The sequence below is a fragment of the Anopheles gambiae genome, chromosome X (genome assembly GCF_943734735.2).
Source record: "Anopheles gambiae chromosome X, idAnoGambNW_F1_1, whole genome shotgun sequence".
Lineage (NCBI taxonomy): Eukaryota > Metazoa > Arthropoda > Insecta > Diptera > Culicidae > Anopheles > Anopheles gambiae.
In genome coordinates, this window is record NC_064600.1 from 4153359 (window position 1) to 4180346 (window position 26988).

Genomic DNA, 26988 nt, shown 5'->3' on the forward strand with positions numbered 1-26988 from the left:
GGTAAATGGGACCGAAAACGGCCGCAAAATATAGCGTATCTCGAATTTCCGCATAAGTCGAATCTCGTGATTTTCAGCTAAAATATCACTAATTTTCGTGTAATTTTGCAAGTAGGGAGTGGTTGTAGTCACTTTATGGATTATTTGATATGATTCTGACTGAATATAACAGTTCCAACGCTTTTCAAATAGTTTCTAACATTCGATCAAAATGGAAATGATTTGGCATTTTACAATTGATGGGTCAAATCAGTACAATTTGCTCAAAGAATTTTCAAATTTAGAAAACCGCGTATCTCCGAATCCGCGTATAAAAGGTACCATGTATCTCGGGGTATCTCATTTTCGCCTGTGTCTACCCTTCCATGAATGAAAACAATATGTAAATTTTATCAAAATCACATACTCACTGTAAAATCCGTTGTCTGTACTGCACCAATGCGGCAAGCAAGCGCTCAAGCGAGAGCGGGGGAACGAAACAGCCGCAGACTGCTTTTATGGCACGGTCAAGCGGGTTTTATGGCAGCGGCACCAAAAGTGGCAGCCGTGCGCTATCCGTCGGCAAAAACGAGACAGCCCGAGGCAACGTTCGTTCGTCCCGTTCTCGCCCGAACGATCGCAGTGTGGCCGCTCGGTACCGCACAGCGCTGGTGTGTGTGTACAGCGGGAGCGCCAGTCAGTTGTTCTCGGAATTTGTTGTGCGAAGGCAAGAGGAGCGCACAATTAACGTACAGGCAGCGTAGCACAGGCAACATTGCCGGAATCGACGGGTAAGTGTCCGTACAGTGTCCGGCCTGGGTCCCCTGGCGCCGCGGCATCCCACGACCGCGGTGGGGTTGGGAGTTTTGGGCAACACGCGCTTAGCGGAAGAGAAGTTTATTAAACAAAACAACAACAACAGCAACCCTAAGACTGACAAGTGTGTGCTGCATTCTGCTACGCTGCTTGGTGTCTGTGCGTTCGTGTGTGTGTGTGTGTTTATCTCGGTACACTCTTTCTCGTTCCCGCTGTGTGCTTCGCTTTCTTCTGTGCGTTTGTGTGAATGACTTTTATGCGCTGGACAGCAGTGAATGTTTCTAGATAGATGAGTGTGTGTGTGTGTGTTTGATGGGGGGAGGTGGACGGAAGCTGAAAAGCAGCCTGGCAGACAGTTCCTTTTCCCGCAAACACAAAAACACAAAACACACATGCCCCGCGGGGGGCCTACAGAAACGGGTCGCGCCCTTCAGCGGCCGGAACATTGACGGGCTGGGGCTGGGGTGGGGAAATGAGAGGGCTTTATGGATTTTTGCGCTCGTGTGCGTGCGTTCGTGTCCGTGGGGTCATCGGGGCGAGCGGACGATGACGGTAGTAAATCCGCAATGTTGAAGAATGTGTTGAATCTTGGCTTGCACATTTAAAAAAAAAAACACTTTTTATTGCCAGTAACCCTGCACCAAAGAACCTGTATGTGTGTGTGTGTGTGTGTGCTTGTGCTGGAAAACTCACCCCCCATCCCGTCTCCCTATAAGAACGGCCGCACCACACACTTGGGTGGGCTGGGAAACAGCCAACGCACCCGTCTTCTCGGGCCACCCCGTCTGTTTCTTTTCGGTTTTGTTTTTTTTTTTCTTTTCTTTGCTTCATCACCAGTATCTTTCTCACCATTTTGGCTGTACAACACACAGGCCCAGCGTATGCGTATATGAGTGGCTGTGTTGCGTAGTGTGTGTGTGTGTTGGAGTTTTTTTTTGTTTACTGTTCACAATATTCTTGCGTGTTTTCCTTGTTTTTTACTGTTGTTGTTAGTGCGGGAAGGAAGTGCTTGCACATGATTTGCACGAGTTTTTCCGGAGTTTTTCCACCCGTCTCGCTCTCGCTCGCTTTAGGGTGAGGTGCAAAAATAGGTGCAAAAAAAAAGGACAGAACGGGAAAAATGGTTCCACATGCTGCAAACCTAAAAATTATAATAATGGGCGATGGGAGCCATGGCCGAACAGAACTTGGCGAAATGGTGCCTCGGCAAGGCGTTGGGTTAAAAGTGGAACCTTTTTTTTTTTAAAGATAAATGGTGCTTTTGATTGAAGATGGGGAGTGCGTGGGGGAAGGGGAGGAAGAAAGGGAGCACATTTTCCTCACATTGCGAAAAATCAATTTTTGGTCGGTGAGTGAGAAGGAGTTCGGAACCCGCCCTGAGAAAGCGACCGGATCTGTCAAAGCGATGCAAGCGATTTGTCAAAAACAACTAAACAAAGTAAACACACACACACGCATGTACGACAGGCCAGTAGAATGCGTCAAAAAACTGCTGTTTGCTTCTGCCGGCACAGTTCGGCTCTACCGGGGTTGGCCAAATATGGTGCTGCCTCTGGACCGTATTACGAGGTCTTCGCTGGGGCCCAAACACACACAGACATATCGCTGAGAGAGAGAGAGAGCGAGACAGAGACGGATGACCACAAACGCCTTATCTCCAGTACGAGGAACGAGCAGGAAAGGGGGCTAGAAATTAAAGGCAAATAATGCATGGGTAAAGGTAAAAGGAGTGTGTTGTGACCATTCCATTATCGACCGTTATCATTTTGCCATTCTTTCCCCCTGGCTCGTTTTTTTTGCGATTAAATGGTGTTTTGTGCTGATTTGCACATTTTTATCCCACCCCAGCCACTGTTATTTATGCGTTTTTTAACTGTGTGAAACGCCATTTATATTATTTCACATTACAATTACCTCTTTTAACGGGCAACAACACAAAGTCACCAGCCACAATGAAGAAAGTTAATGTTTATAGTGGACACACACAAGTTCGGTATCATAGTTATAAAAACCCTAATTTTTCAAATGTTTGAATACAAATTGGGACCGAAGAAAACATGGAGTAGCAGCAGCAGCATATGCGCGCCTTGAACCACGGGCGTCCCTCACTAGCACCAGCGTACGTGCGCATGCAAACGACTGCACCAGTTGCGGCTGCCTCAGCTGGTCGCGTTCAAAGCCGTACGGGTGTAGCACAAACGAACTAGAAATGCTTTCCCTAGAGAATCCTGCCATCGCTTATCAGCCCAGCCCACCCCGTTCTTTTCATCCTCTTGCATTCGCACACAGCCAGAGAAGACCGTTTTCTGATTTGCGTTTGGAGCTGCAAAAGGAGGCGACGAGATGCAAAAAATGTTACTCAAACTAGGCGCCTTTCCATCATCATCTCGTCTGGCATGAAATTTTCCTCCTGCTTTACCACTGTTTGATTGCCGGCGGAACGGCTTTGTATACGGGGGTTTTTTGTTTGTTTGTTTTGCAATTAAATTTCAGCTTTCGGAGCGGCCGAAAAGTCGATTTCTAGAGCAGACGAGCGGTGAAAACTCCACTGCGAGTTTTTGTTTTTTTTTGTTTCCTTCGGGCATCCAATAATCTTGACAGCGAGCGTTTCACTTACTTGGGGGATCGATGATATCGTTCCTTTCCTATGCAGATAGCTGCCTGGTTCCTTTCGATTCGCAGCACCGAAACATAAGCCTATGTGTGTATGACTGTGTATTTACTGGCTAGGTTTGGTGGGGCCGTTTTCTTTTGGCTGATAAGTTTCTTTTTCTACGAATGCAGCTCTAAGCACCCGATTACTAAGCCGATTTTTTATTCCTTTTCTTTCTGTTTTCTTTCTCTTCTCTTTCTCTTTTCTTTCTAGGAATAAGCCTACGTACGTGCTGAGTATTTGTATTTGAGATTACAGTGATAAGGAATATTTTTTATGCAAAAAAAAGAATTAGGAATATCAAACGTTTGTTGCTGATTTTTTGTTGTGCATGCTTTGTATGTGTGCAGGGCAGATTTCTTACGGTCAAAATGAGTAATCAAGCTTTAGACTTTGGTTGAGCAACACTAATGTGGCTTGTTTGATGTCACTTTGTTGCTGCTTTTTATAAATGTTTTCAGCCTTCTAAAAATGATTAATTTTTTTTGCATTTGTATCGGGCTCTCAATCCCAAGCCCTAAAAGCCTGTTTTGCATTTTGTATTTTACAATTCTGGGCACAAATTGTGTTGTTTATTTTATCTTTATGTTCTGTGTTCAGGCTGTTACGTACTAACTAATGAATCGTGCAAGGATAAATTGTTCAAACATTGTTCTAAATTAAATGTAATTAAAACAAAGGCTGCATAAGCAAACCTGGGTGGGTACGCGCAGTGGGGTGTTGTCGCAGCAGCAGCTACAGCAGACACCGGGCCAGCTATTAGTACCGAAAACAGCAAGCGCAATCCTTCAACCAACCCACACAACAGCAAAAAAGCAGACAGAAAAGCTCCCCCCCCCCTCCCCCCGGGACAAATTTGCCCACCCCACCACCCCGGGTGGGTCGTGTGGGTTGAGCGGGGGGACAGGGGTAGCCCCATCGACCATCAACCTCACCAGGCTCGCTAGGAACGGCGCCCTCCCCGGAAGCGCACCGGAAGCGCACGGCCCCCCAAAACAATCAACTCCATATACATACGCACACACATACACACATACCACGTACATTTACGCACGCACCTGGCGAAAGGTGTGTATGTGCTGTATGTGTGTGTATGTGTGTGTGTGTTCGTGAGTGTATGTATGTTTGTGTCCCCCCCCCCCCCCGCCGAGTCTTCTGCAGAGGTGCATATATACAAGTGACACCACCCAACCCACCCGCCCCCTTCCCCCCCCCCCCTGCGTGTGTGTATTCCTTTGTGAGTGATTTCATTGTTTATGTGTGTTTGTGTTTCTTTTTTAGTGTGCGTATGTGTGTTTCTTTCAATGTTGTAGAGTAGGCGCGCGCGCGTGCGTATGTGTGTGTGTGTGTGCTTACACCCTCCGCAACAGTGTGAGAGAACGCGAGTGTGTGTGTGAGAGGGGGTCGTCCTGCAGTCAGCTGGAGGATCCCGCCGTATCATCTTCTCAGAACTTACGAGATTTTAGAGGGAGATAAAGAGAGAGAGAAAGGTTTGTTGTGCGTGCTAGAGAAAGACACACACAGTAAAGGAGGGTACTGCCCCTTCCCCCCGTGTGTGTGTGTTTGTGCTGCTAAAATAGGTTTCCCGATTTGTATTTGAATCCTTCTTCGCCTCTCTCAGGTGAGTGAATTCAATTTTCTATATTTGTTTTAAATTTATGACATTTAAGGGGGTTCCTCCATCTTATTTCCGAGTTAGGCTTAAGGTGCTTGGGGGTGGACACCCAAGAGAGACATCATGTTACTTTTCAATTAGACATCATATACGCGCGCCTAGAAGCAACGCTAGACATTACATGACACTAATTAAAACCACTAGAATAAAACTCCTTTTTTAAACCGCGCCGACGAGGCGACGACACCTCACTTCTCCCGATTCAGATTAGATTTGATCTCACGACCTGTAAAAGGCGTCACAAATGGTGCTCGCACCGATACCACGGTACCACCGGACCGACACACACTGCCGCCCGTGCAAACGCGTACTGATACTTCGCGAGAGCAGATTGGTTGCTTGTTTTTTGTTTTCTTCTACTTCTTCCCGACAACAAATGACACTGTGGTGTTGTTGTGTTGTTGTGTTTGTGCGATTTCTGTACTTTTGTGCATCATTTTGCGCCGCCCTGCCGCAGTGCGCTCGTGCACGACGAATTAGGAAAACCTGATTGCTGCCATCCGCCCGCCTGCAAGGTCAGTGCGGTACGGCGTGGTGTGTGTCTAGTGTTCCGGCACTTACCCGCCCATATTGGTCCCTTATCAGCTGTCTGGCGCGGCTCTGCGTACCGAGCGTTGGCACAAGTTCCGCATTGCGCACCGTCGTTTGGCCGCTTTTGGAGCCAAAAGGACGCGTTTGGCATTCCGCGAGCGCCATCGCACTCCGGTTGACCGATCGGAAGATAGGGTCGGCCTCGCGCACGTCGTGCCCGATGCCGTGTCCGACAGAATCGAAGGACGTTACATGCCGGCGACGTTAGTGTGCGCGGCTCCTTTCCGGTAAAGTCCTTTTTTGGGGTGGACCGTCGCCGTCCCGGAGGTTGTAGTATGTCAAGGTCGGGGGAGGGGGGCGCAATCGCATCTCGGATCCGCTTTTGCAGCGCGGCCGCTACGTCCTTACACAGCAGAATGTCGTGGTGTTGCCGTGGTGGCCCTTTGGCGGAGGGGATGCTGCCGTGTACCGGTCTGCCAGCCCGCCGATTGGTGTCATGGAAGATTCGCCATGTTTGGTGGAGATGCATTTTGTCGTACCTTGAGGGGTACGGTGCCGTTGCCTTGCAATGCTCAGAAGCTGTGAAATACTTGTACTGGAACTTTCCTGAAATTTTTCGAAATTGGATGCTGCCTTCATCCCTTGAAGTCTTTGAATTGAATTGTATCAGAAGATTCGTATCTACTCTTTGTCCGCTACTCTGTTCCCTTTATGCCTTTATGCCCTGCTTTATTAGTCCGATTTGTAGCTAATCTGCAGGCAATTTAACAGATAGAGAGCGAATTTCCTGAAAAGATTTGTTTCCCTTCACAATTTCACGTCATGCCGCATGCGAGTTAAATGATTTGCGTTAACGTTGCACCACACTGTATGCGGAGCCAGAGAGATAGAGGGAGCGAGAGTGCGCGACTCTGTGGTTTATTTTAAAATCTATGCTCAATTAAAATTTTAATTACCACGCCCGCCTTTCGAGTGCGATTAGATGTGCCCTTTCCTGTCCGTCGGATTTTTGTTTTTGTTGCGGACAGACTTTCTTTCGTTACATTTTACCCTGTTGAGAGTGCTGCATTGAACATTATTTTCAAATAACCCAAATCATATCGTTTTGGAGATAGGTTGGGTTATTTAAAGTTAGATTTTTGATGGCCTTGCTTAGCATAATAGATAATAGATACTTACTTAGCATTAATCGCAATTTTTTATTGATGTTTAGAAGCAAACCGGGTTACAAACCAAACATCGGGTTGTTTAATCCGTAGAAAAGTCCAGGAACCATACATTATTTAGACATAGACATTATTCTTAATCAATGTAAGTGTGAAAACAGCGAAACCATTTGTTTCTTCTGCCAGTACTGTTTTTGTCCTTTTAAATATTTTTAATTTTTTTGTGTGCTGAAAATACAACCCAATATAGCACATAACACATTACCCCCTTCCACGGTAACGTTAATTAAGGGGTTAAATTTCTTATCGTCGCAAACTTTCACGAAGACCGCACTTTCCCCCGGGAGAGGTCCAGCTCAGATTCGAACGAGCGGCACGCGGTGTGCGGGTCTGTGTACTTGGGCATGACGCCAGCGCGACGCATGCCTATTGCGCTGCTTACAATCGATGAGTAGCGATAAACGAATGTGTTTCGATGCGACAGCTCGATGGTGGTATCCCGGTTGTGCGATAAGCCTTGGAATTTGCTGGCGTGATTATTGTGCCTTCTCCAGAGTTCTCTTAATTTACCGCACTGGGGAGCTTTTGTTTTGTTTTGTTTTTTTTTTGTTTTTTTTTTTGCAACTCATTTGCCTTCCAAACCCCCAGCCCAGGATTGTGTCATTGTGTCAACGCGCGCGTTCCAAGCGCTTCAATTGGAGCCGCGTCTGGTGCAGATGGTTCATCGGCGCGGTCGCTGCTTCCTGTCGCCAGCCAATTGTTGGACCGGCCGAAATGCTTATGAATTTATTGGCCAATAAAAATCGAACAACCTCATCGTCGCGAATAAATAAAAGACCCTACATGTGTACACACACACACACACACACACACACACTCACACATACAGAGCGCGAATCGTGCGAAGGTTGCAAGCAAGCCAATGACTCAAGCTGCCTCGAAATAGTTCGGGCGGTTGATGATGAAAGTGGAGTGAAGCTTCCTGTTTTGGATGGACAGCAAGCGCACACACACTCACACACCCGAACACGAAGGTCACCGGTATGGGGGGGGGGGGCTCTTCCCCTGTGTGCGCCCCTTGTGAGCAGCCGGAAAACCGGTGGAAATAGCGATGGGTGGACGCGATCAAACAGGTTCTGCTTCGCGCCGCGCCAGTGGGGAAATGGTTGTGATGCGGGTGCGCCGGCTGCAATTTATTGCCGGCCAGCTGGGCCAGGGGGTGGCCAACATAAACCAGAAGGGAACACCTGTGCGTGTGTTTGTGGTGTGAGAGAGGCGCTGGTTTTGTGATGAATCATTCCATCAACACTGATGAAAGCCTGTTTTTTGGAGGAAAATTTCTGTCCTCTCATGAGAGAGGGGTGATTTTTTGTCCCATTCCCCTTGCTTATGGACCCTTCCCCCCCCCCCCCCACCCCTTTGTTGCATTGATTTTGAGAGCGTCAATTTCCGCATGCAAAACTTTGGGCCGAGCTGCCGCACACACTAACTAGCTAAACATTTTAATGGTCAGAAGTTTGCACCGGTGTAGTCTACTCTGCCCTGCCTGGGTAACACGGGTGATATGCGCTGGACGATGGACCTGAGCAATGGAAAAATAACTTTTAATGAGTGGTGACACCGCTGCTGAGCACGCACGGCACACTAATTGAGGCGAAGTTTTTTTTGCATTTGGGGCGGGCGGACAGGAGGCAACTGAGCTTGAGTCGCCTCTTGCTCTGGCGATGATGATACCTAACGAGGAATTAGTTCTTTTCCATACCCCGTTTGTCCATCGGAGAGGTTTGCCTGGCCTTGGGAATGGTATGTGCTCTCGTTCGGAAAATGGCACGTGGTGTGTGTGTGTGTGGGCGCGTTAAAATCAACAGTTTTCCACCGGTACTGGAAACAAAATAAATGCACGTCCGCCTACACACGTGGGGAGGATGCACCACATCCACACAACTGTGTCACTGTGGCTGTTGGAAACTATTTGTCCAAGCTCACTAACAACAACTTCTCAGTGGATGCACTAATTGGCTGTTGGTATAATATTATTGTTAGTTTTTTTTTTCCTGCGAAAGCGAAATACGCATCGAGAATGATATAAATTAAGCATCGGGGAAAAAAACACCTGTATGTAGATGACAAAACATTGGATTGTTTTATTATCACAAATTGCCCATTAGCTGTATCCGTGTACTCTTAGATCCAGATGTTCCAAAGTTCAGAGCATAGGCAGTAAAAATACATTCATGCCAATGATTAAAACACCATTTGGAGTGCTATATTCATTGGGAAAGCCTGACTGAAACTGGCAATAACATCAAGCACTGTTTTATCCCTGATTAAGCTACCTTAATTAGGCGTTGTGTGGAGAAGGAAGCGTGTTATAAAATATAGTATGATTCGAAAATCGTGCTCTGTTGTTCTCTTCACATTCGCACACATAGCTCACAAATAATGCGTTAATCAATTTGGGAATTGAGCTGCTATGTTTGTTTGTCAGTTACGTGTCAAAGAGCTCTATCCAAACTCGCAAACTCCGTTTTTTTTCATTTTGCTTTTTTGTGATCCGAATTGATTTACATTTTATATTCAAAACTCATTTGAAATGATGGTGTGTGTATTTCGTTCTTTCATAACACACTGAATGCGGTGTGATACACACAATAATAAGGTGATAGAGGAATGGTATCACATTACACACACGCTCCAAGCTGAGAGGGATTCGAACGCACGTCCTACTGTATGACTGGACAACGCGTATTGTCGCAGGACCACGAGCCCGCTTGGATGAAGCACCGTTTAATAAGCAACTGGTTTCGCCTACGCGCGCTCACGGCAAGCAACACGACATCGAGATGAACGTTTTAATTGTCCGCCTGTACTTGAGGCTTGCTTCATGCGTTCCCACCTCCCTGCTGCATCAACACAAATCCTATAAATTATCTTTAAACCGTTTTTAACCCCCCCCTATGCTGTCCTCTTCTATTTTATTGCCATAGTGCGTGTGTGTGTGTGTGTGTGTGTGTGCGTACAGCAGTTGCGTAATATTACAAGCCCGATGTTTTGCTAATGTGTTCTGCCACGGTTTTAGCAGCACCTCTTCTTGCCCTGCTAAAGGAACTGCTGCTGCTGGCGATAAGTGGGAGGAAGAAAAAGGAAGTTTCAACACACACACACACACACACAGAGACACATTCACGCGGGGGAAGAAGCAAAAAAAAAAAATTGCCGCGTCGCCGAGGAAAGTTTCTAAGCGGCCGAGTGCATCCTAAATTTAGGACACATTCATTCCACTTCTAGCGCGCGCGTTGCCTGCCTCGGCGGTAATTTTGGGCGTGCGTGTGATTTTTGCTGCTCGTGCTCGTGGTGTGCCGCCCGCGCGTCCACACTAACCGGCCAGCAACGAAGGCCCAATTGCGCGATTACAGCCCGTGTGCGCTCTTGTTTGCACCATTTGATATTTGCGCTGCCGGGGCGGCCCTTTGCCCTGCGCCAGCTCGCGCGACGAGGGCACAATAGGGCGGAATATTGCGGTGAACCGTGGCCGTTTGATGACCAACGCACACACACACACACACACGCACATACACACTGTTGGTAGGTGTGTGTGTGTCTCGCACAACTCTCTTGAGCCGCTGAGAAGAACGCACGCAAGCCAAAAAGGTGCGCGCGGCTGATTGTGCCTAAAATTAGGCGAGAGCGCGCGCGCACCACAGACACACATGTTGGGTGGCCGATACCGGGCGGGAAAATAATTCGACCACAGCTTCCCCCTCCTCTCCCCGTGGGCCAGGCCTCCTACCGTGCGATGTGGGTCGATGTTTCGCTTCCCACCCCGTCACTTCGCTAGCGTTTATGCGCTGGGCGCAAGGGAGGGCGCGCAGAGTGTGGGGGATGATGCGATACGGAAACTATTTTGTTTAACCGATTATTTTAACGACTACTCGAAATGGGGTGGGAAGGGAGGAGGAGGAGGAGGAGGAGGGGGGGGAGGGTTTTGTGGTCGTGGTCGGTGGAATACGGCTGTGCATTTCTATTGCTTAATGACAGTAATTTTTAATTTGCTCAAGACCCGTTGCTTTTCTGCAATATGTCCCCAGCCCAAAAGCTGTGCCTCTTCCTCAGCCCCTCCTCCTGCACGATCGTGATCGTGCTGAGCGACATAGCGCGCAGTGTGTGTGTGTGTGTGTGTGTGTGCGCGGTGTCACCGGACGACAAATGAGGGTTTGTGTGTTTGTTTCCGTTGGCGCCGGTTGTTTCGAAATGTTTCGCTACCCACATTTCAGGCGGAAAAAAACGGGAAGGAAAGTGGAGCATGCGGACCGGGGGGGGGGGGGTGGGAGCGTGCAAATTGAAGATAAAAACGGAAGTATCTATGTGCGTGTGTGTGTGTCTCTATTAAATCATACTGTCCAATTTTGATAGAGTCTCTCCCCCTAGTGATGGACCGTGTCTAGCCGTGATAATTGCGGTTCGCGTTCTAGGCGGCAGTTATCTAATTGCAGCGGTAGGACCGCAGCATCCATTTTGTAGTTTTTTTTTCTCTTTCTTCCTCTTGACAGAGACAGAAAGAAGTGACGGTAAAAATAAGGCAAAGAAAAAGGCAAACAAAACCAGTTTCACGTCCTCGATTTAAGGTGTGCGTTGTGCGTGTGTGTGTGTGTGTGTGTGTGTGTGTGTGTGTGTGTGTGTGTGTGTGTGTGTGTGTGTGTGTGTGTGTGTTTTCGGCCGCGGTGCTGCACTCCCCCCACCCAGATTGATTGCAGTTTGGCAAGCGCAACATTACCAGCTAATCTTCTCGCCCTGCCACCAGCCGCCTCGGTCGGTTGCACCGAATGCGTGACCGAATTTTCCGAATTTTCTCCCCCCCCCCCCCCCCGTGCGCGCTGCTGCGTTCGATTGGTCGGGTCGCGCGCGCACACAAGGGGTTAGGCCGTGTAGTGGCGTGGCAGCCGTCGCGCAAAGGACATTTTTGGTGGCAAGCGAGTGGAAGCAAAACGAAATCGCAACTACAGCGCAGCGTGCCACTGCTGAGCGAGGGCTGACTGTGTGGCGGTGCCACGGGGTGTGCGATGTTGATTGATTTTCGGCTGGGTTGGCCTGTTCGTGCCTTTTTATTCTTCTTGCTGAACTGAAACTATATCATTGATGTTTTGAGAAGAAAGTGGTGAACCCCGAACCCCCCCCCGGTACGTTCGTGTTTGGTATGGCTTACGGCCAACGCTGGCTTTTTTAGTTCAAGCTCCGCTTCTGTTGCGTATTCGGTGTCAGCATTGCATAACAGCCAAGGGTCCTCCAGCGATGCCATTCAGCTTTTGGAATACGAGATATGCCAACTGTTCTTGGTTTGAGCTCTTCGCGAGAATGAAATGTCCATTTTGTTGCAATTGAAGCTATTTTGGAGATATTGAGGACTTGGACGCAAGTGTAAACCGTACTGAGGAGTAGCTTTGATGTCCATGCAACTCAATGTCCGTGCAACGAGAATCTTACAAGTGATAAGATACAGCGACTAGGCGGGAGTTTGTTCATATTGGAACGCATGGGACTAGTTATATCCCTTTAAGGTATCAGAAATTCTTGGTAATCGTCAATAACAATATTGATGTGCGCTATTTGGTTAACTATCCGTGACCTCTACAATCTGTATGATTAACCGATTTGAATTGAATGATATGTCGTAGAGCCTGGTATACATTGGAGATCTGTGCTATGTCTAGGATATATAGTATTTCATCACACGGATGATACCTGTTCTTCGCATCAGTCTTCTTTGGATGTTGGAAATATTTTGGAGATGCTGGGAACTTTAACGCATCATCTAGAATCTGAACTGTAAACCATGGTGATATGGTGACAGATGGTAAAACCTGAGCAATATTGGAGCGAAGTCTTGCATTGCTGAAGTTATGAGCATCCGGTGGCTATGAGATTTACTTCAGAGAAACAGTTTTCATGACCACGCAAAGCATATCTAGAACCTTATTCTATCTTACGGCGGCTGATTTTTAGCCTCTTTAATGATTAGAGACAGACATCATTTTAGTGGATGTTACAGATTACATATCAACAATGTCTAGAATTGTAATCTTAACTTCCTAGTCGCAAGGATAGTATAGGGACGTGGACCTAGCCATTTAGCTTTGTAGAGATATCTAATCTCGCTAGAGATATCCTAGAGATACCAAGAGCTTTAACCAAAAGGAACTTCTAACGTGAATGGCAGTTTTGATAACCATTCTAAGTATCAAATTCAAAATGCGCTATATGCTGATATTGTTTGCGCCATAGGCTGTCTATGTTGAAAGTCTAAGATCTTGCCTTCTAGACACTAGAAGTCCTTGGTAGAAATTGGAGATACTTGAGTGAGTATGCAAAGCATCTAGAGCCTAAGGCTAAACATACAATGAGTGGAAATACGACAACAGTTCAATGTCCGTAATATGTTGTAAGAGATAATTTCGTAAAAACATTGAAGGAGATTTAGCTTTGAAAATGAGTCTCAGCAGACATAATTGACAATTGGTCTTTTATGGGGCACTCTTCAGCAAAAAGATTTGCCTGGATATAAGACAGTTTTAGACGGTTCTTGCAAAGCTAGAAGTCTTTTACAGAAGCCGTTTTATTAGAGATGTTGCCGGCATCTTGGCTTAGCTTCTATCCAGTTGCCTTTTGCTTGGTGGCTGGTGATCACAGTTATAGTTACGAGTCAACGCTTTCGCCAGCCGCAAATCAATGTGGAAAGCTGTTCATTTCTTTGAGAGTGTGTATGTCGTGGAGATAGATTGATCAAATTTATCGCTTCCGATCGATCGTCATACAACAAGAGACCACGACCATAGCATTCACCAATGCACACACACTCACACAGTATCTAGCCGCGCTGTGCCAGGCCATACAAGCCGGTACCGCCAGCTTTCTGGGCGAGGGAAGCAAATTACCACCTTTCTTCTCCAGCCGCTTTTCGCGCCGTGAAAGTGTCCAAATTCTCCGCGTGCGCCACCGTTGTTTTTCCACATGTTTGTCCTTTTTTTTCTCGTTCGTTCGTTTGACTGCTGCGGTTTCGTGCTCCATCGCGGACTGAGCATGCGGAAAATTGTGTTACGCACGCGCGTGTGTACCGCTGCAGCGATATTTTTTTGTTTTGTTTCTGCTCTGCTGTTGCTCTCCACCTCTTGCGCACGCATCCCAGAGGTAAAAAAAATCGCTCTCGCTTCACACCTAATGCACCCCAGCAGCTCTGACGTTCGATCTGGTTTACATTTGTTTGCATCTGGTGTGCATTGGGGTGGCTTTTTATAATGTTTCTTACCTTGTACCCTTCTTCCTCAATATCCGGTAAAGAAGCATGAGCCCCGGCTCCACACTGATAAATGTGTTTTTTTTGGAAGCAATACAGAGTTTTCCAGGAGTTCTCATAGCTGTGGGATACTTTGTTGCCTCTTTCTTACTTGAAATGAACTTAATTTAATGGGAATTGGAATCTATAGCACCCTTGTTGGACAAATCCAATAGGAACATTCGAGTAGCCTGTGTATAGTCCAATTTCCATCATATGAAGTTCACTTCCCATAAGAAAAAGTCTAGGAAGTGTCCCACAACTATGAGAACTAATGGAAAACCCTGTAAGGACCTCGGCATGATTTACAAGAGGCTCTAAAAGCTTAGATCTGGTCACTCTTACCACAGTTAAAATTGGCTCCATGTAAAGTTTCTATTAGTAACAGTTTAAAATGCAACTTTCTTGCAAGATACTTGACGGGAAGAGGAAATGATTGGAAAACTGAGCATGGCCATCGCTGCAATATCCGCTCATGCTTGCCTGGTCCCAATGACACACCTGAAGGCAGCCGCAGAAGAAACAGTCAGCAAAAAAAAAAATAAACAAAAAAAAAACACTGTGGAAGTAATTTGATGGATGTTTGTGCAGGTTTTTTCTTCTGCTTCTATTTGTGTTTTGCTTTCTTTTTTGCAAGGTATACAAAAAGTAAACATCGAAGCAAGTCAATTGAAACACACACCATGTTGCGGAGGCGGGAGGAAGCGGAACCAAATAAAACAATGTAAAAAAAATACACACACACACTCACACAGAAGGGGAGACTTAAAGCAAATAAAAAAAGGGTGGCAAAACATAAAATAAACCCGGCGTATATCATCAAACCTTTCTCTTCTCTTAAGATGGATTGGATGGTTGATTCTCTCTGTCTCTCTGTCGGGCGCAGTTTTTGTGCACTTTTATTAACGCCCTTTATGATCGCTCAAGTACGCAGCGCTGAAGTTGAGAAGACAGTGCGGAGTGGAGAAGACATTTGTACTATTTTACAGGGTTTTCCAGGAGTTCGCATAGTTGTAGGACACTTCCTTGACTCTTTCCTATGTGAAATGAACTTCATATGATGGAAATTGGACTCTACGGCATCCTTTTTGGACAGACTTCTTGTGCATTCCTATTGGATTTTTTGTCCAACCAGTGTGCTATAGAGTCCAATTCCCATTACATTAAGTTCATTTCACGTAAGAAGGAGTCAATAAAATGTCCCACAGCTAAGAGAACTCCTGAAAAAACCCTGTAAGCCGAATTTCCTAATTTACCCGAGCCCGAGAGTAGCGCCACAAATTCAGCGATCTAAATTTTAGCTAGGCTTGGGTTTGCTTTCTTAATCCCTTCCTCCATGTCCATGTAGTTTATTGGTTTTCTCTGTGCTTTCGGGTTCAACCATTTCTAGTTTCACCGGCGGCGCCTCTAAATGAGGGGAAGGAAAATTTCGTTTGCTGTACGAACTGTCGTCATGGTGCTAATTTTCCCACCTGTGTGTGGTTGGGGTAAGAGCCCCATTCTACCCTGTTCCCTGTTGTCGCTCTGTCGCCGCTTCCGGCGCTTGCTGTGGTGAATTAACGGTTACAAACCATGTTAATCGAAGCTGGGTTGTTTTCCCTCAGCATTTTTTTTTCTTCCTCGGTTCGATTACGCAGAGACGCTTGTCGGTAAACGAAAGCTGACTTTGTGATCGCCTAATATTTGAAGCGTTTAAGCGGTTTACCATTAAAGAAAAGAATTGTATATTGAGCTCGATCCGAGCACAATTCGAGCAATTGTTTTAAATTCTTTTTCCAAACGCTCATTTCTAAACCATTTTGGGATCGAATTTATGGATCGATTGCTTTGACATTTTACCTTCATAACCTACAAAACACACATAAACTCTCGCACACATAGAATGGGAAAACGGTTCCACAGAGCAGCAGCAGACAACGCACCACAAAATCGTCTCACAAAACTTCGGAGCCATTGGACGATTTTCCTTCCATGTTGTTGTTTCGCTTTTCGCTTTGCTACTTTCATCGGAAGTCGAGCAAAAAAAAAAGAGGCTAGTGGCTAGCGGGGCGTGCAGTATTGTTTCTCTTTGCCGCAACCCAATCTGGCCTGTGCCAAATCGCACCAGCAAAAGGAGAATGCACTTTTCATTTCTTTCTTTTCCTTTTTTTGCCGCCGCCGCCTCTGTGATTCATAATCAATCTGTTGGATCGTGTTTTTGTTTTTTTTTTCGTTTGGTTTCTTCAGCTTTGCTATAAATCAAATCACTCACGGGAAGCATTTGCCAACCGCCCCTTTCTGCTGGTGCAAGTGCGGGCTGACACGTGGTGCGCAAACGGTTTGAGGCGTGCAAAAATTCGCTCTCTTTCTCCACGCGTGTATCTTCAATCACGGCCGGAAATAAATTCCGATTCGCGGCCGCACACTTCTTATAGTGCTAACCCCCGTTTCACCTCCCCCCCCCCCCCCCTCGTAAGCCCGCTGCTAATGGGGCGGATGCATTTTTCCGTCCAGTGGAAGTTGGCGGTGCTGGGGTTTTTTTTTTTTTTTGGTTGCGCTTTTCCGCACCGATTCGATTGCGTAGCAGTAGGGGGAGGACACTGAGGGGGTGGATTGGTGACTTGCGCCTTTCAGTTTTTGTGCACGCGGTGCACTGGTGCAGCAGAAGCAGAACAGCTTTCATTTTATGCATTAATTGGTGGGTTTGTTTCGGGTGCATTTCCTTCTCCGGTGGTGATTTGATTGCGGTGGCTTGAATTACCTTTCTCGTGAAATTGAAAGAACTTATAATGCGGTGCACAGTAGAGCTTTCCTTTCAAGAAGAACATCTGGATCGGCTACTTGAGTTTTTTTTTGATGTTGTTGCGAAAATTTGTCAAAATAGGAAGGCGCGCACGAGGAGAGTAAGAGACGACGAACCCGTTTTTTGACGCTTCATAACATAACTTATTAAAGCAACTGATTTAAACTGATTTTAAAAGGCTCACAAAACACCGTGTGAAAACGAAAAAAAAAAAAGAATCCCATTTTTAGCATAATTCCTTGCAGACTTGCCGCATTATTCCAAACTCTGATCCGATCGAGCACCGGCGGAAACGCGGAAGTAACACGTCCTCGCAAGAAGCTCCTGTTACGATTGCTGCACGATCGAGGAATGTGTGTTGCTGCGCTGTTTTCGTTGCCCGCGAACCGCCGCATCGATTGCCACTTTCTGCCTATCGGGAACGACGCTCGCCTGCTATCAACTGCTGGCGGGCGCCGAATGATGTCATTGGATCGAATTTATCGATCCGGGCCATCCGGGGAAAACTGCCCGCCCCCAACGGCCAACGGGGCTGGCAGAAGCTAGTGCTGGGTCCTGTCTATAGGAGTCGTCTCTCCCCCCCCCCCCCCCAGTATTTTCTCAAGTGTATGGGCAGAAGAAACATCCCTCCCACTTCCCACGCCACAGTTTTCTCAGCTCGCTGTGGGCGTGAGTGTGAAGATTTTTTGCACATCTTCGATCCACACTGCAAGACAGTGTGATGCGTCAGAACGGACGGCTGCATTAAGAGAGTGCTGCGGCACACACACAACCATTAGAGCGAAATGCGTTGGATAGATCTATAATAGTGGCCGTGGCCACCGCAAACAACCGCAGCTGTAAACGGGCGGGACAAAGAAATGCCGAACGGCGCGTGCACCACGCACAAAGGCAGCAGAGTGGTCCAGGGCACAGACACAGATAGGTCCAGGGATGTTGGTGTTTGCCCACCGTGGTGCTTGAGGCGGAATTTCTGCGTTCTGTTATGATTTTAGCGTTTTCGATTCTCTTTTTGTTTGTTGGAATGTTGAATGCTGCTCGCTTGGTGGAGAGAATTCGCTTCGGACTGCACGGTTTCAAACCGTTTTTTTGCCAACAGCTGCACCAACTATTTTAAAACACTGAGCAATTAAACATGGAATTTATTTAAAAAAAAGATACGAACGGTGAAAAATTACAATATATGACAATTATTGTCACGTGGTCGTATAACAGTCTTGTAAAACCTTTATCCGACCCCTTGATTTCGTTTCAGTTCGTTTATTAAGTTTTTTAACAATTTTATTAAAAAAAAGTAGTTTTTCAAGGCATTATAAAGGAAAATACAAAGGATTGCCTTCCAATTAGAATATCTCAAATCTGTACGAATTGTCACAAATCACTTTGAAGTCGTATAACAGTCTTATACGACCTTTATGCGACTTCGTGGTTCTATTTTTCTCATCTGGAGAATCGGTCATTGAAAATCGATTTAGTTACTGCTGCTTAAGTTAGTACTGTTCGATACATTATCCAGCACCCGTATAAACGTACTCAGCATAATAAAATGGAAGGTAAAATGGAACCTTAAAATGCTAACGCTTTTGTAGTGTAGGTGTGTGGCGGTTGAGCAAGCATTTCCAACGCAAATGTTTCATCTAAATCCATTTCTAACGAGGCCAACAAGTGTCCCCACGGTTCTTTCCAACTCCGCGGGTGTGTTGTTAGCGCATTGGGCAATCTGTCTAATGTGGGATTGTGTGCACCTTTTTTTCAACTCTCTCCCTCTCTCTCTCTCTCTCACTCTGTCACTCTAAACTACCCCACTAACGCAACGTGTTTCGTGTGTATATCGAAAGCTACGCGTGGGGTTCCCCTCCTGCAGAGTGCGAATATTATAGCTGTGTTGAGCACTGGAAATATAGTGGGGTTCTTTTTTTATTATTTGCACTACCACTGTCCATTTTAATTGTATAATAAAGACATTTGGACACCGATACCACCGGGTCCGATAGTGTGACGGTGTGGCTGGTGCAAGCCATTCTTAAGCTACGGTGGTGCCATCTAGATGGGCAGCTTTACACATTCGCGCGAGCGAGGTGTGTATCGTAAACGCAGCGTGGCCTTTCAGCGTTCCAAGCAGTGCCCGCTACCGGACAAGGGAAATAAAACTGCCTGCCAGAGTACGTGTGGTACAGTCCAATTAGTACAAAACATCGAAAGTATTATTGCGGTTTCGGGTATTATTGGTACGGGAAGGACGCGGTATCGGCTACAATTGATGCTTTTATGGCGTTGTCGGACTTGTTTTTCCCCTAATCGGACCAAATGAAGTCCCTGTAGAGGAAGAGCTTCTTTTTTTTTTTTGCAGCTGTAATGTCTAGCACAACAGGTTTATTTATTTGTTATTGCAACACAGTTACGCTCACCTTGGTGTCGCGGTCACCGCTGGGCGCCTGGCTCGAGAAAACCGTTTTCAAGTGGCTAATGTTTTTCCAATACCTTTTTTTAATCCTTTTTCAATCCGACTCGTCATGGTATTAGCCTCACGGCAGGGTCGTGTTGGTAAGGCTTACTGCAGCTTTACTGGCAAATCCCAGAACAATGTCGTTTTTTTTTTAATTATTCTTACAACTGCGAGCAACGCCTTCGCGCTCCTTGGAGCTCTATCTCTCTCTCGTTTGCTTAAGACGTCGTCGTGCTAATGGCCAACGCACAGCCATGGCGCACACAGATGTGCAAGATCCAGTATGCAAATGCACCGGTGCACAACACCCCGCGGCCGTGGGGTTTGGTTTGCCTACCAGATTCTTCCCTCCCTACGGGCTCCAAAGAAGGAAGAAGGAATTTGTTATTACTCGCTACAGTTACAGCAAAAAAAAACATGCGAAAAAAAACCATCCCCCACGATTTCTATTACTTTCGCTTCGTCTCTCGTGGGGCGCGCACAGCAGTCATAGTCAAGACCCGCCTCGACCTCGTTCCATTATATGGTGGTGCTGGGGAGGCGTTTTTTTTTCTCTCATCTTCTGATTTTGGCGTACCATTGATGCTGTTGCCTCGCTTGTTTTTAGGTTGTTGCCATCTTCTGACCCGTGTGCGGTGCGAACCTTTGCGAGACGCGAGCGGCACACACTGCTGCCATCCCCGACATGACGACGGCGTGATGTTTTGTGCGTCGCGCACTGACTCATCGCGGGCTTAAATATAGAACTGAATCAGGTCCATCCGCCCGAACGCATCGCGCGATTAGTCTATTCTCGTGAACCGATCTCTGCAGCTCTAGCACTTTTCTGGCCGCAAACGAAACCGGCGGTGCACAAGACCAAACACTACCTTGCTCACCCTACTTACCCGTACCCCGTACGCGAGAAAAGGGACGTATGGAATTCTTATGCGTAACAATGTTTCTTTTGCGAGCATCCGTTCGCTGCCTCAGCATTCTTTTCCACACCTTCTCACTTTTCGTGGGTTTTTGTGTGTATGTGTGTGTATGTTCTAATGCTCTTTGAAGTCGCTAATGGTTTATTATGTTTTGGAGTTAGACCTTTACTTCCGGCCGATGTGTTGCCAGCTGCAAACGCGTTGCGAAAATTGCGCTATGAGCTATACATTCAGTGGTTTCTTTCTGCCGTTTGATGTAATGCAGGAGATTGGAAGAAAAGACTTCTCAGTACCGAAGGAAGCGAAGATGTTTTCGGTGCAATGGAGCATCTAGCATGTTGTAATGCTTTTGAAGATCTTGCACGACTCATGGAATCTAATTTGCATTTTTTTGTTTTGTTTTTTGTTTTGAATGAAGAATGTCACTCTTATCAAGCCAAATGCTATCAGATGACGCAAAGATCCTTAGAAAAAAAGTAGAATTTTGGAAAGCTGCTCATAACTTGGAAGGTTTGACATTCGTTTAAGTAACACTTTTAAATACGATGTTACATCTCCAGAATTCTCCAGAGTATCTTCAGACATTTACATTCCAATAACTCCAGTATTCTCCAGACTGTCTCCAGATTTCTCCATTCCAATATCTCCTCTACTCTTCACCATATCTCCAGATATCTCGATTGGAATATCTCCAGAATTTTGTAGAATGTCTTGATACCTCTCCATTGCAATATCTCGATAATACTCCTGATTGTTCCAATCCAATGTATTTGGCGTTCTTCAGAATCTCTCCAATCCAATATCTCCTGTATTCTCCGTAGTAGGAGAATTATAATTCTCCAGAATGTCTTCAGTCCTCTCCGTTTCCATGTCTCTAGAATTCTCCAGTATATCTCCAGATCTTCTTTATTTCTTCTTTGGCTCAACAACAGTTGTCGATCAAGGCCTGCCTGTACCACCTGTGGGCTTAGCCTTCAGTGACTTAATATCCAGATCACTTTATTCTAATATCCCCAATATTCTCCACGATATCTTCAGATCTATGTATTCCAGTAGCTGGAGAATCATCCACAATATCTCCAGCTCTCTTCATTCCAATGTCCAACATGTATTGCATTTGATATATTACTTTTAAAAGTGAATTTAGGCCAATCCTAACTTCAGACTCTCAATGCCGAAGGTGACTTCGTGGGTTAGTCAATCGATGAACCCGTAATTGATAGCAGATCTCTGCCAATCGCATGTAGATAGGTCAAGAGCGATAGTGATTGTGCAGCGAGTGCTCAATTTAGAAGCAGAGAGGGGCATTAACGCTACCTTCCGTAAACTACATCCTTCTCCCTGGTCGACCAACGCAATGATGCTTTATAGTGTACAATATTGTGGCATTGGCCCAGTATAAACAGCTGTACTGTCGGCAGGGGGAGCTTTTTTTTCTTTGGACAGGAGGAAGCGAACCGCATCGCGGGATTGAACGCAACTAGTTCATGGACCAACCCAACCGTCGTTTATCAGTGCATGAACCCCCAAGATACACAGCACAGCGAGGGCGCTAGTGTCATTGCACACCACATCCCATCGTGTGTGTGTGTGTGTGGACGATGTTGGAACAGTTTGCAGGAGAGTCGATACTGTTTATTGCCTTCAATCGTGCTCCCCGCCGGGAAGTTTTAGCTAATTACTATCACTTTTCTTCCCCGGGGGCACTTTAACGCTAGCGAGCAGTGTACGCTCATGCTCAGCGAAAGACAAGGCGCATCCCTCACGCGCAGTTAAAATTACAAATTCTAAACAATTCGCAAATAGATTTTTATGGAATTCAATTTGCCCAATCTCACGCGGTGAGTGCTAGGTGGAGCCAAAACCGCGCACGCCACTTGAAAATCCCCTCGGGCTCGGGCGCGCTGGTGGTGGTCTGAGCTGACACACACACTCACATACACACAGCCAGAGTATTTATGGGCTGTTGTATATATTTCCACGCACAAAACTTTTTCGAAAAGAAATAGGTGCAAACGTCAAAAAAAAAAAAAAAAGAACAGGGAACAAATCCCCCTGGTGGCGGCGGCAGGTTTGAATGTGATCCATCCCGGGCGGCTGGCTTTTTTGTTTGTGCTTGAGTTGGTAATAGAGAAAAATAATGTATATATGTGTGTGTGTGTGAGGGAGAGACAGCGAGCGAGTGGTAATAGACCACTGTCGGTAGTGATAGTATTATGTGTGCGCTCACTCGTGCGAAGTAAACTAAAGTAACAATCAACCATTCCGCCCGGCACAGACAGCTCCCTCTGTGTGCTCTCCGTTCTGCTTGCGTTACTTTCGCCGTGCACTATGCGTCAGGGCAGGGTTGTTGAACGCCGTCGCCGTTGGTGTGGTGCGGGATTGGGCTCTAGAAGGGCTAACTTTGGCGTGTGCGTGCCGCTACTTTTGTTTTTGGCCGTGGTTAGGACGCGGCCGAAAACGTCACAAGTCATCCAACCCCATTTAGGTCCTCGATGTAGGGCGGGGTCAGTGCGAGTGGCCCAAGTTCGATGTCGCCTGACGGCTTGTGAATTTGCGCTGTCGGAAGATGACACTGTCCCAAACATGTTTGTGAGCTATTGCACCTCTGGACCATTTGCTCTCTGTAGTGCTGTTATGCACGGTAGTGTTTGCGCGAACTCTAGAGCGCATTGCTAGCTGCGTGTTGCCATCGCTATATCGAGGTTCAATCGATTTGCGCTGTGGCCAAGACAAAATTAACCCTGCATTCCCGGACCACCATCAGCGGGGAAGGCTAGCACGTCTCGTGGGCAGGATCGATGTTGTTGTAGCCGCGTGCTCAGCCATTTCTTTGTCATGCTGGTTGCGCCCATGTGGCATGCAAACGCGTTCCTAATGCTGTGGTGCCCTCTGGTGCTTTGCTTTATCATGTGTGTTTGCATGTGTGTGTACGGTGTGTGGATGTGGATCATCATCTACTTCCCGCTCGAACGACTCTCCGGCATAAACCATTGCCTTTTGGCGCTCGATGTTGCTTCCTTTTGCGCTTTACGTTGAGTTCTTTCCGTCGCTGCTGTGCTTCTGGTGTGTCATGTGGTGATGATGATGATGATGATGATGCTGTGCCCACCAATCACCACCGACCGGAATGGAATTGTTTATCTGGATGTAAACCCTTCGCTTACCACTTGGCGAAGGAAGATACAGCGGCCGGAAGGCCCTCCTCTCATTTCAGTTTTACATGCACGACGTTGCACGCTTTTCTCGGAATAGCTACGATGACAAAACAAAAACAAAAACATATAAACATACACAACTCCCCGCCGATGGAGTCGTCTTTTCCCGGTTCGTCATGTTTTCCCACTCAAAATCTCGGGTGGAAAATTAAAAAAAAAACTCCCAGAACAACTCCCCTCTTCATCGCGATCGAACCGGAAATGCACCGAGTGCAGCACAGTTCGGTCTCGGTTCACCAAACCGTCGATTCGGTTTGATTTCAGGTTTTTTGTTGTTTCATGGCGTTGTTTGTACTAAGACACAAGCCTACCCTCCTCCGCGATGCGCTCGAATGGCGATCGTGCACACGCTGCTCGCTGTCTGTCGGTCTGTGTGTGTGTGTGTGTGTGTGTGTGTTAGATGAACACCACCGCGATTCGATCAAGGGCAATTCACCTCGCTTCCTGCACGACTGAAGCGTTTCTTCCTGTCTGAGAGTGTGCGCGTTTTGTATGGTGCTGTCCGTGGGTTGCGCGCAAAACTCCACCCCCCCCCCCCCCTCCATCCAATGGACGGAAAGCGGAAGTACGCTAGAATTTCTTGAAGAGTGGGGAAGGTACCGTTGCCTTGCTAATGCCGGAATGTGTGATTGTCTACCTAAAGTTGCAAACTTTCAAGTGTGTTGATGTTGTTGAAGATGTTTCTAAGGCATCTAGTGCATCAAAACACATTCCAAGGATCGCTAACTTCGCGCCATTTGCATTAAGATCTTTGATGCTGTTTGATACATTTAATGTTCAAAGAGTTGTTGGTGGGAGCTCGGAATCGGACCTACTCGATTCAGATGCCGTGTCCGGAATCAATTCCGGAGTCGATTCCGATGCTGGAATCGATTCCGATGCTGGAATCGATTCCGATTCCGGAGTCGATTCCGGAGCCAATTCCGGAACCGATTCCAGAGCCGATTCCTGAGTTGTCTTGGGAGCCGATTCCGGAGTTGACTCCAAGCTCGATTCCAAAGTTGACTCCGGAATCGATTCCGCGATCATAATCGGCTCCGGAATCGGAAATGACCTGGGAATCGCTATTTGCCCCGTTAACGGAATCATAATGGACTCCAGAATTAGAATTAGTTCCGGGATGTGAATTAGTTATTGAATTTGAAAAAGTAAGTTTTAGAAGCCAAATCAGTCCTGGAATCTCCAAGAGAATTGATCTTTTACAAGTAAATTTTTATTTTTTGCAGTTATCAATACGTAGTATGATTGAACCCAAACGCCTATTTTTATGGCAATGCCGAAACTGACTCCGCTTGAAGGCCGATTCTAATTTAGGAGCCAATTCCGATTCGAGAGCCGATTTCGGTTCCGGAACCGATTCCGATTCTGGAGTCGATTCCAGAACCGATTCCGATTCCGGAGCCGTTTTCGGAATCAATTCTGGAGCCGATTCCGGAACCAATTCCGGAGTCGATTCCGATTCCGGAGCCGATTCCGGACCTACTATCCGGAATTGATTCCAGAAAACTGCGAATCGATTCCCATCACTAGTTTGGATGCAACTCACAATCGAAAGATAATCAATAATCATTGCAGACTTTTTACTATATCAGCCAGAGTTGAGATGTTGCCAGATATGCTGAATTGGGCTTCTCTTACACTTGGCACCTTCAGACATTGGACGATCAATAGATTCTTCAGAAGGATCCCAAAATCCCAAGGATCCCAAAGTGTGATGGCGCGCTTTGCTGGAGTTCTCAACGTACATGTAACTCCAAAGACCTTCAGCGTCTGTGCCTCTACACGAGATGTGTTAAAAAGAGCCAAGAAGTCCGTATGTAACATGTGTTGAGGGTTTTCACACCTAATGCCAACGACCAACGGCGTTCATCTTTAGATCTTTGATCCTTGGTCTTTGATCTGCCACATGCGGGAGCCACGCCAGACCCACTGGAGGAACTGTTGTGGAGAACGCGCGTTGTTCAACGACTCCACCAAAATCAATGTCACGCTACACAAGCCTGCCAAATTACCATACAATCAACGGTCTCCCGATTACGAGTTCTAGCCCCCCTGCGCCCCCTCGTTAGAAAATGAGGCTCAGTGGAGCGTAATGCCCATCCTCCCGTATCGCTCCTCTGCCGCTCCTACCAAAACAGGCTTCCGGAAAATTCGAAAATACAAAGTGTAACACTCACTTCACCTCTTCCCCCTTCTCAGAAACCCACCGGAACAAAACGCAAAACTTTTTTTTGTATTGGTGCGTGCCTCAGATCGTTCGCATTATTACTATGTGCCGTGCTTCCCGGTTTCGCGGTGGTTGGTCCGCAGTTAAAATGTTTATGAATTTTCGGCCCATTACATGCGCAATGTGTTGTGCGGCGTCACACATGCGGCGGTTGGGCGCACATACGCTGGCGTGTGATAACAAACACGGGAGGAAATGCAGCTCTTCCCCCCCCCCCCTCCCTTTTCACCTTTTACCGGAAGGAAGCGCGGGTAGGGCGGAAAATAAGGGGGCAAGGAGTTGTGCTGCATTGAACGGAACAAAACAAAAATGTGTACAAATGTGTTCCGGCAGGTGAGGATGTATGTGTGCGCTGGGAAAATTAAACAAAAAAAAAAAAGCATCCACCCACACGCCACACTTTCCGTGGCGCGATTTGACGACCGATTGGAGGCGGCACATAGGCAGTTGTGTAATGGCTGTAATGGGGGGGATGGGCCCGACCATCGGCCGAGTTACGTGGTAGTGAATCCGCATTATTGTGCAGCGCGCGCCCGCACACACATATGCAGCTGCGGATTAATTATTTTACCGTCCATTTTGTGCGGAATGCATTTCTTTCCGTTCGAATGAGCGCGCGCGGCTTCTTATGGCGTGCACCGGGTTACGAAGGCACAGACCGGGCCAGTGCGTACACAGCCTCCTCCCTCACGCGTGATGCGATTGAACTGTTGCTTCGGCAACCATCATCCGATCATTATGCGCTGTGATATGATGCTGTGGTGGCTTCCGTGCGGATATGTGTGCATATTACGTTAGCCGGAACGGGGCGGTTACGTGGGCGAGGAGAAAAATGCGCACACATGTTATGGGGGGGACTGTGATCTGCGTGATTAGTTGATCGCACGTGTGCACGTCCTGGTGCACGTCGGATTATTATGGCAAGTCCAAGATTCGCAGGCTCCAACAGTCGGCGGGCGCTAAGGTTTCTGTCAATCGGAGTGTGTTCAAGATGTAAAAAGATGTAAGAGGAGGCAGAGATCACTGTGTCAGGGACCCTTTTGACGTGACTGCTGACTAATTATGGTTATTTTTATAGCGACTTTGAGGCTGCGGATTGAATTTGTATCTCTTACGCGAATGATTGTACTTCAAATGACGATTTTAAGGGAAATTGATGAAAGCATCAATGTATTAATACTTTCCCTTATTCAAGCATGAGTTTCGTCTTTTAATTGTGCTATAAAATTACTATTATTATGAAACCATAAA

At 46.8% G+C, this 26988-nt stretch overlaps 1 protein-coding gene across 1 annotated transcript in view; it reads left to right on the forward strand.

Annotated features, from left to right (window-relative positions):
• Positions 1 to 504: 504 nt before the first annotated feature.
• Positions 505 to 26988, forward strand: part of LOC1272045 (F-actin-monooxygenase Mical) — a 68473-nt gene continuing 41989 nt past the window's right edge. The window contains exons 1-2 of the mRNA XM_061641682.1: positions 505 to 770; positions 3662 to 3673. Of these exons, the coding sequence (XP_061497666.1) occupies positions 520 to 770; positions 3662 to 3673 (263 nt within the window). The 5' untranslated portion in view covers positions 505 to 519. The remainder of the gene's footprint in view (positions 771 to 3661; positions 3674 to 26988) is intronic.